General features: G+C 47.9%; 1 protein-coding gene across 1 annotated transcript; it reads right to left on the bottom strand.

Moving 5' to 3' along the window:
* Window positions 1–1,411: 1,411 nt before the first annotated feature.
* Window positions 1,412–10,939, bottom strand: sult2st3 (sulfotransferase family 2, cytosolic sulfotransferase 3; the record flags this gene model as incomplete). The annotated part of the gene is made up of 6 exons (XM_080541105.1): window positions 1,412–1,527; window positions 2,997–3,177; window positions 3,827–3,921; window positions 6,733–6,859; window positions 7,667–7,875; window positions 10,801–10,939. 6 exons carry the CDS (start codon window positions 10,937–10,939, stop codon window positions 1,412–1,414), a joined length of 867 nt encoding a protein of 288 aa, XP_080397231.1.

Raw genomic sequence — 10,939 nt, 5'->3', positions numbered from 1 at the left:
GGTTTTTATATTATTATTTACACTAGAGAAACTGTAGAGGGGATGGAGAGGTTTCAGGAGGGACAGTTAAGGTGTAGTCTGAAGAGATGTAGGTCTTCAGGAGGGACAGTTAAGATGTAGCCTGAAGAGATGGAGGTCTTCAGGAGGGACAGTTAAGGTGTAGCCTGAAGAGATGGAGGTCTTTAGGAGGGACAGTTAAGGTGTAGCCTGAAGAGATGGAGGTCTTCAGGAGGGACAGTTAAGGTGTAGCCTGAAGAGATGGAGGTCTTCAGGAGGGACAGTTAAGGTGTAGCCTGAAGAGATGGAGGTCTTCAGGAGGGACAGTTAAGGTGTAGCCTGAAGAGATGGAGGTCTTCAGGAGGGACAGTTAAGGTGTAGCCTGAAGAGATGGAGGTCTTCAGGAGGGACAGTTAAGGTGTAGCCTGAAGAGATGGAGGTCTTCAGTCTACGGTGGAAGACAGGGGATGACTGCAGTCCTGACAGCAGTGAGAAGCTCCTCCCACCAGCGGGGCGTCAGGACAGTGAGGAGTCGTGACCAGGTAGTGTGGCTGCTGCATCCCCGTAGAGGAGGTGGGGCTAGTCGGCCAGCAGAGGTGGAGGAGCGGAGAGACCAGGCAGGTGTTTGGGGGGGGCTGACCACTGCTTGCAGGTAGGGAGGGGCTGTCCCTTTAGCTGCCTGGTAGGCAAGCACCAGGGTCTTGAATCTGATGTGAGCTGCTATCGGGAGCCAGTGCAGGGTGCGAAGGAAGGGGGGTGACATGAGAACATGTGGGGAGGTTGAACACCAGACGGGCAGCAGCGTTCTGGATGAGCTGCAGAGGTCTGATGGCGGAGGCCCGGCCAGGAGTACGTTGCAGTAGTCAAGGCGGGAGATGACCAGTGACCGGGTCAAGAGTTGCGCTGCTTTTCTCAACAATCCCCCCCCCCCCCCTATATCAGTAGATACAGAGTAGTGGCTGGCTGGTTGGTTGCCATGCTCAGTGTCATGCATTCTAACACATCAACAACAAGCAGTTCAGTGTGAAACTCCTGGAACCACAGCAGACACCAACACACCAACACACCAACACACCAGGACAGGACAGCTGGCTTGGGAGTGTGAGAAATTTTGAACTCCGGTGTGTGTGTGTGTGTGTGTGTGTGTGAGTGTGTGTGTGAGTGAGTGTGTGAGTGTGTGTGTGTGAGTGTGTGAGTGTGTGAGTGTGTGAGTGAGTGAGTGTGTCTGTGTGAGTGTGTGTGTGTGTGAGTGTGAGTGTGTGTGTGTGTGTGTGTGTGTGTGTGTGTGTGTGAGTGTGAGTGTGAGTGTGTGAGTGTGTGAGTGTGTGAGTGTGTGAGTGTGTGAGTGTGTGAGTGTGTGAGTGTGTGAGTGTGTGAGTGAGTGTGAGTGTGTGTGTGTGTGTGTGTGTGTGTGTCAGGCCTGGTCCCAGGGTAGAGCCATGCCGAGCCCCTCCATCTCCTCCTCCACCACAGCTGTGAACCGGGCGTCCTGCTCAGGGCTGAAGTGGTTCTTCCAGTCCCCCGAGATCCCTGAGAAACAACAGGTGGGGGGGGAGGAGGTGGGGGGAAGAGAGGGGGGGAGGGGGGGAGGGAGGGAGGGGGGAGGGAGGGGGGGAGAGAGGGAGGGAGGGAGGGGGGGAGGGAGGGGGGGAGAGAGGGGGGGAGGGAGAGAGGGGGGAAGAGAGGGGGGAGGGAGGGAGGGGGGGAGAGAGGGGGGAAGAGAGGGGGGGAGAGAGGGAGAGAGATTTACTAGGACAGAGTGTTTAATAAAACATGGCTTCACTGTGAGCTTTAATAAAGTTGTCCTGTAATAATAATAATAATAATAATAACCTTTATTTGTATAGCGCTTTTCCTGCAAACGTTGCAGCTCAAAGTGCTCCAATCATTATATAATCTTAATTTAATTATTTAGTCATTTAAAGGCAATATTAAAAAGATGGGTTTTTAGTCTTGACTTGAACATACGTGCTGAGGTTGCAATCTGGAGTATAAAATGAGAATGCAGCCTCACCAAACCTCTTCTTTTGTACATGTGGTACACAGAGAAAACCAGCGTCAGAAGACCTGAGAGCTCTATTGGGCTGATATGCTAGCAAAAGGTCTGAACATATTCTGGTGCTGTGCCAGTGAGAGCTTTATAAACAAGCAGAAGGATCTTGAAATCTATTCTGAACTTAACAGGAAGCCAGTGTAGAGTTTCTAAAATAGGAGTTATATGAGCTCGTCTGCTTGTTTTGAAAACTCTCACTGCTGCATTTTGGACTAAATGCAGCTGGCCAATAGCTTTCTTCAGAAGACCAGAAAGGAGACATTAACACTTCTGCTTCAGCTTGCCGGAAATATTTGCAATATTCGGTAGATGATAAAAAGCATTTCTAGTGATAAGCTTTGAACCTCACATCAAATCTAAGTCAGAATCTATAATCACATCTAGATTCTTAGCTTCATGTTTGCAGTTTGAAAGCAAGGTTCCCATCGTATTCGACAATTTCTCTTTTTGTGGTTTTGGTCCAATGACAAGAATCTCAGTTTTGTCCTGATTTAGTTGTAGGACATTTTTGGACATCCAAAGTTTTATATCTCGGAGACAATTCTCCAGCGAGCTGAGTGCATGTGAATTATCAGGCATGTATGTGTACATATGTACAGCTGAGTATCATCAGCATAACTATGAACATTTACACCATGTTTTCTGATGATTCCACCTAATGGGATCATGTACAGGGAGAAGAGCAAGGGACCAAGAATAGACCCCTGAAGGACCCCACATGTGATGTTAACATTATCAGAAACAGTCTCCCAGGGGGGGTGTGTGTGTGTACCTTTCCTGAGGCAGGGGGTCTGTGTGTGTGTGTGGGGGGGGGGGGGAGTGTGTGTGTGTATCTTTCCTGAGGCAGGGGGTCTGGGTGCTTTGTGTGTGTGTGTGTGTGTGTGTGTGTGTGTGTACCTTTTGCTGAGGAAGGGGGTCTGGGTGCTGTGTGTGTGTGTGTGTGTACCTTTCCTGAGGAAGGGGGTCTGGCTGCTGTCCATGATGTCCTGGGGCACCAGGGAGTAGTTGGACATGCGGTTGGTCTTCATGCAGCTGAAGCTGCAGTGTTCCGTGACGCGCTGCAGCGCCTCCTCGCTCAGGCTGCGGCCCAGGAACACACACATCCTCCCCAGAGCCCCCCGCAGGTCCTACACACACACACACACACACACACACGCACACACACACGCGCACACGCACACACACGCACACACACACACGCGCACACGCACACACACGCACGCACACATACGCACACACACAAGCACGCACGCACGCACGCACACACGCACACACACGCACGCACGCACGCACGCACGCACACACACACCCACACACACACACGCACAGACACGCACACACACACGCGCACACGCACACACACGCACGCACACATACGCACACACACAAGCACGCACGCACGCACACACGCACACACACGCACAGACACGCACACACACACGCGCACACGCACACACACATACGCACACACACAAGCACGCACGCACGCACACACGCACACACACGCACACACACACACACACACACAGTGGGAAACAGGACACAGGATGTTTCATGGATGTGTAGCAGCATAGAGGTGTAGAGGTGGATGGCAGGAAGTCCCTCTAACCCTCATCTCCACCTACCTCCCCTGGCCTCCACCTACCTCCCCTGGCCTCCACCTACCTCCCCTGGCCTCCACCTACCTCCCCTGGCCTCCCCTGGCCTCTGTGTTGTGTCTGTGTGTCTCTGTGTGTCTGTTTGTCTGGTTGTGGTTGTGGTTGTGGTTCAGCTCACCTGGACCATCTCTTCATATGTGAGGTAGAGGATCCTGTCTCCCAGCGCAGGGTTCCTCCAGCTCCTCACGTGGGACGTCCACTTCCCAAACAGCACTGTCTCACACGCACGCACGCACGCACGCACGCATATACACACACACACACACACACGCACACACGCACGCACGCACGCACGCACGTACACACACACACACATTTTAAATGCTTTATTTATGTCCACATACAGTACATGTACAATTCTAAAGGACATAAATACTAACAGTGCATTTTGATATCATGGAAACAATCTGTTACAGTAATGCTGAGCCAACCAGTTCTGCCACACACAGGATGTTATTCGCACCAGATGATACCAGTGGGTTGACAGATACAGTATCAATACTATAAGACAGACAGTATCCCGCTCATGGGTACAGGAAGCACCGCCTTCTCCATATTGAGCGGCTACCAATAACAGCGGATACTGAGCAATATTTTTCACACACACACACACACGCATGCACACACACACGCACACACATACACACACACACACACGCACACACGCACATACACACACACACAGACGCACACACACATACACACACAGAGGGGAATGCCAATGCCCATCACACACACACACACACACACACGCAGGTGAACGCAAATGCCAATCACACCTACTCTCTCGCCTCATCAGCGGTTTATAATAATAATAATAATAATAATAATAATATAATAATAATATAACAATAATAATAATATAATAATAATAATAATATAATAATAATAATAACAATAATAATATAATAATAATAACAATATAATAATAATAATAATAATATAATAATAATATAACAATAATAATAATAATAATATAACAATAATAATAATAATAATAATAATAATATAATAATAATAACAATATAATAATAATAATAATAATTATAATAATATAATAATATAATAATATAAGAAGAAGAAGAAGTATAATAATAATAATAATAATAATAATAATAATAATAATACAATAATAATAATAATAATAATAATTGTAACCAGGGAGTAGCTAAAGGACTGTAGAATTTAGGAAGGGCTGGTTATCTAACTAACTCGGAGCTAAATCGGCAGTGTAGGAGGATACAGGCAGGGGGCGCCAGCAACCCTTCAGACTAGCATTACTAGCATTAGCATTAGCATTAGCTACCAGACAACTAAACACACAGCAACGGTATCCAATATGAACAAACACATTTATTATACAAATTATATATATACCTCCCAAATATACTCCCTCCCCGCCGGCCACACACACACTCACTCACTCACTCACACACAGTACCTGGCCTGGAAAAGGCTTAAAGTCCCGGACTGAGAATGAGCTCGTTGAGGCCTGGTTGGAGCTCGCATGTGCTTTGAGGAAGGCAGCAGACAAAGGGGGGGGGTGACGTAGCAACTCGAAGGGAAAGGGGCTTCTTCGAAGTCCACGACGAGGTGTGAATGGCTCAGGTCCGGTGGTCCACGGTCGGTAGCAATCCACCTCGTGAAGGCGACGGCTCTGTCCAGCTTGGGTCTCGCTTGGTCCAACGTTAGCAGCCGGCGGCTGGCAAGGCTGGCTAACGGGGACACAGCTAAACTGGGCTAGCGCTGCCAACTCAACGAACTCCGAACTCCCGCGGTGCTGCGGGTAGCCCGTGATTCACCACTAACAGTCAATGCCAAAGGCAGGTCTCCTCCGACACTCAGAGTTTCCCGTTCTCCTTGTGGACTGTTGAGAGATGTTGAATTGCTGCTGGAAGGTTTGCCCTCTGTCACAGTGGTAAACTCAATAATCACTCTTCAGGTCTTCAGCTTCAGCACGGTGTGCGTTTTACTGACTCCGCCATCTTAGATCGACTTCTCGTTTCTCTGCTTCTTCTCACTCTCGTTACTCTCATCACTCTGACGCACAGACCACTTCCGTCGCTATATATACACCAACCGAACATACATCCGGTCACGTACGCCAACCATACATCCGGTCACGTACGCCACTCAAAACCACGCCCACTAAACTGGCGCTTACACAATACTAAACAAATCTAAGACAGAACTTATACAATTACAATGACAATACATACACCTTCATGAAAACGTACATGAATAGTATGGAAAATAATAAAGGAAATAACAGGGGCAAAATAGGGCTGATTTGGGGAAACTAACTGGCTCTAAATTGTGGGCCTTCATAACAATAATAATAATAATAATAATAATATTGTATAGGTAGAGCCGCCGTCTAATAATCGCAAGGTTGGCAGATCGGCGGTTCTAGCCCCGGCTGGCCACATGTCGAAGTGTCCTTGGGGACACTGAACCCCAAATTCACACGTGTGTGTGAATGGGTGACTGAGAGGCCGTTGTAAAGAGCTTTGGATAAAGGTGCTATACTGTATAAGTATGTACGTATATATATAAGTCACTTTGAGGACAGAGAGGCAAGCGGTGGTTCACTCTGACAGGAAGTCTCACCCTGCCCTGACAGGAAGTCTCCCCCTGCCCTGACAGGAAGTCTCACCCTGCCCTGACAGGAAGTCTCACCCTGCCCTGACAGGAAGTCTCACCCTGCCCAGACAGGAAGTCTCACCCTGCCCAGACAGGAAGTCTCACCCTGCCCTGACAGGAAGTCTCACCCTGCCCAGACAGGAAGTCTCACCCTGCCCTGACAGGAAGTCTCACCCTGCCCAGACAGGAAGTCTCACCCTGCCCTGACAGGAAGTCTCACCCTGCCCTGACAGGAAGTCTCACCCTGCCCTGACAGGAAGTCTCACCCTGCCCTGACAGGAAGTCTCACCCTGCCCAGACAGGAAGTCTCACCCTGCCCTGACAGGAAGTCTCACCCTGCCCTGACAGGAAGTCTCACCCTGCCCTGACAGGAAGTCTCACCCTGCCCTGACAGGAACTTGTCCATGAACTCCTGGAAGGTCCCAGGGTCGTCCAGGAAGGCGGCCATCTTGTGGAAGTAGAAGGACGACACCATCACGTCTTTAGGGTTCCTGGTGACATAGATCACCTGCAGGCCACAAACACCTGTTAGCTCCGTTAGCTCTGTTAGCTCTGTTAGCCCCGTTAGCTCTGTTAGCCCCGTTAGCTCTGTTAGCCCTGTTAGCCCTGTTAGCCCCGTTAGCTCTGTTAGCTCTGTTAGCCCCGTTAGCTCTGTTAGCTCTGTTAGCCCTGGAAGCTAACCTGTTAGCTTGTACCACTGAAGGCCTGGAAGAGAGGAGGAGAGGAGGGGGGAGGAAATGAGGGAGGGGTGTACATTGGCCCTGGGGGAGAGGAAGGTGGAGGAGAGGAAGGAGGGGTGGAGGAGAGGAAGGAGGAGGAGAGGAAGGTGGAGGAGAGGAAGGTGGAGGAGAGGAAGGAGGAGGAGAGGAAGGTGGAGGAGAGGAAGGTGGAGGAGAGGAGAGGAGGAGGGAGGAGGAGGAAGGAGAGAGGAGAGAGGAGGAGGGGGGGTGTACCTTGGCCTTGGAGGACAGGAAGGAGGGGGGAGGAGTAAGGAGAGGAGGGAGGGGGAGGAAGAAGGAGAGGAGGGAGGGGGAGGAGGAAAGAGAGGAGGGAGGGGGAGGAGGAAGGAGAGGAGGGAGGAGAGGAGGGAGGGGGAGGAGGAGGGAGGGGGAGAGGGGGTGTACCTTGGCCTGAGAGGACAGGAAGGAGGGGGGAGGAGGAGGAGAGGGGGGGAGGAGAGGAGGAGGGGGAGGAGGAGGAAGGAGAGAGGAGAGAGGAAGAAGGAGGGGGAGGAAAGGAGGAGGAGGAGGGGAGGAAGGAGAGGAGGGAGGAGGAGGAAGGAGAGAGGAGGAGGGAGGGGGAGAGGGGGGTGTACCTTGGCCTTGGAGGAGAGGAAGGAGGGGGGCATGAGTTCGTAGGGCAGGTGTGACACCATGGCGCGGGGCGGGGCCATGCTGCGCAGGACCAGCGCAGCGCGGGTCTCCTCCAGCCAGGGGACGCGGTCCCAGTTGGGGATGGTGGTGACGGCCGTCAGGTCGCCCCCGTTCAGCACCAGGGGCACGATCTCCTGCATCCAGGTGGTGCCTGGGTAACATAGTTAAATGTGTCAACTCAGAACTCTGCGTTCTATGTGTTGTTAGATCTAGGTGGGGTTTTCTAAAAACATATATGCTTATGTCACTCACACACACACATACACATACATACACACACACATACACACACACTCTACTCTCAGGTCACTCAGACACACACATAACACATATCCACACACATTCTGCTTCTTTCAGGTCAGCCTGATCTTCACGGTTAGCAATGACGCCACAAACAGACAGATTCGGGGTTGTTATCTTAAGACCTTGGGGGGTTGTAGGCGCCAGGGATGGTGAGCTCATTCACAACGTAACATCTGATAACATGAAAAGTATTTAAACATGTCTGTATTAACTCTGTGTTCTATGTGTCTCATGTTATCTGTTGTTAACTCTGTGTTCTATGTGTCTCATGTTATTTGTTGTTAACTCTGTGTTCTATGTGTCTCATGTTATCTGTTGTTAACTCTGTGTTCTATGTGTCTCATGTTATCTGTTGTTAACTCTGTGTTCTATGTGCTCATGTTATCTGTTGTTAACTCTGTGTTCTATGTGCTCATGTTATCTGTTGTTAACTCTGTGTTCTATGTGTCTCATGTTATCTGTTGTTAACTCTGTGTTCTATGTGCTCATGTTATCTGTTGTTAACTCTGTTCAATGTGTCATGTTATCTGTTGTTAACTCTGTGTTCTATGTGTCTCATGTTATCTGTTGTTAACTCTGTGTTCTATGTGCTCATGTTATCTGTTGTTAACTCTGTGTTCTATGTGTTCTATGTGCTCATGTTATCTGTTGTTAACTCTATGTTCTATGTGTCATGTTATCTGTTGTTAACTCTGTGTTCTATGTGCTCATGTTATCTGTTGCTTGAAATTTCTGTGTTTTCTGTTTTTCCCATATTGTCAGCGACTTTGAGCCCCGGAAAAGCGCTATATAAATACAATGAATTATTATTATTATTATTAAACATGGAACTACATTTCAACGTTGTTGAGAATCACAACACAAACTCGCTAGTCAAGCCAAAATACTGCAACAACGCAATGGATTGGGTGAGTAATCCCCACTGCTACCTAGTTAACTAGAACACTACTTTACATTGTTACCTAGTTAACTAGAACACTACTTTACATTGTTACCTAGTTAACTAGAACACTACTTTACATTGATACCTAGTTAACTAGAACACTACTTTACATTGTTACCTAGTTAACTAGAACACTACTTTACATTGATACCTAGTTAACTAGAACACTACTTTACATTGTTACCTAGTTAACTAGAACACTACTTTACACTGTTACCTAGTTAACTAGAACACTACTTTACATTGATACCTAGTTAACTAGAACACTACTTTACATTGTTACCTAGTTAACTAGAACACTACTTTACATTGATACATAGTTAACTAGAACACTACTTTACATTGTTACCTAGTTAACTAGAACACTACTTTACACTGTTACCTAGTTAACTAGAACACTACTTTACATTGATACCTAGTTAACTAGAACACTACTTTACATTGTTACCTAGTTAACTACAACACTACTTTACATTGTTAGCAGGCTCACAAAACAAGCTGTGTTAGTGGACACACACACACACACACACACACACACACACACACACACACACACACACACACACAATTACTGCTGTTACTGTTATTGAGGTTCTGCAGCCAATTACTATAACCCCTTATGTCATTGTCTTTCAGTTATTATTATTATTATTGTTGTTGTTGTTGTTGTTGTTGTTGTTGCACGTCATTGTTAACTGTTGATAGTTCCGTAGTGGAGAAGTAGCTAGCCCTAGGCACATGTATCCTGTATAAGTGTGACTGACTGAACTCTGATTTCATTTGTGTGTTCTGCACTTAGGCATGGATTTACATTTCGTATTCTCAGGGCAAATAAAAACGAAACACGTGTTCAGACGGGCGTCGTACAGGCAGCCGCATGTCCATGGTTGCCAGATGGGATCGAGAATTTCCAGCCTAACCACAGCCTAGAAACCGCTAAATCCGCCACAAAAAAAAACAGCCCATCTGGCAACCCTGCGCATGTCTGTCATTCTGCAGCCTGCCAGGACAGCTGCAGCCCGGGGCCAGGCAGGAAAACAAGTCCTCCAGGTCCCCGGCGGGAGAGCTCTTGATTCGTTCAGCAGCTGGAGGAAACTCAGAGAAAGCCCACGAGAATAACCCCCAGCACACGGAGTGTCCCAGCGGGAGAAACCCGGTCCAGTCTGACGACACACCAGTTTAAGAACCGGGAAGAGTCCTCTGTAACCAGGGTTGCCAGATGGGATTGAGAATGTACAGCCTAACCACAGTCTAAAAACCGCTAAAACCACCAAAACCAGCCCATCTGGCAACCCTGTCAGAGAACAAGGTGGTTTCGACAGTAAACAGTAGTAAACTGTCAACAGCATTCATCTTTCTCTTTAAAGTTAAACATATTGTTAATCGTTAACATTCACACGTGTATGTATAAGTGTTGGTCACTCATTTTCACCACCACAAAAGCACAAGAATAAGAATTGAAGATTCAATAATTGAAATTCTGACCAGGTGTAGATCACGTCTCACCTGACATCTTACCTGACGTAATCATCTTACCTGACGTAATCATCTTACCTGACGTAATCATCTTACCTGACTTAATCATCTTACCTGACTTAATCATCTTACCTGACTTGATCATCTCACCTGACTTGATCATCTCACCTGACTTAATCATCTCACCTGACTTAATCATCTCACCTGACTTAATCATCTTACCTGACGTAATCATCTTACCTGACTTAATCATCTCACCTGACTTAATCATCTTACCTGACTTAATCATCTTACCTGACTTCTAACCTGACTTAATCATCTCACCTGACTTCTAACCTGACTTAATCATCTCACCTGACTTGGGGTAAACAGCCACAAACACGTCGTCGTCTCTAACTAGTAATTCCCTGCAGAATGTGAGGCTGTCGGGGGAGTGCGTCTCCCTGGGACACAGCAGGCCGTGGTGGAGCAGATACTTCCCGTCACAAGTCAT

The sequence above is a fragment of the Nansenia antarctica genome (assembly GCF_963989245.1).
Source record: "Nansenia antarctica genome assembly, chromosome: 10".
Classification (NCBI taxonomy): Eukaryota; Metazoa; Chordata; class Actinopteri; order Argentiniformes; family Microstomatidae; genus Nansenia; species Nansenia antarctica.
Note: the sequence above shows the minus strand (reverse complement) of the source record. Positions and strands in the feature narration are given on the sequence as shown.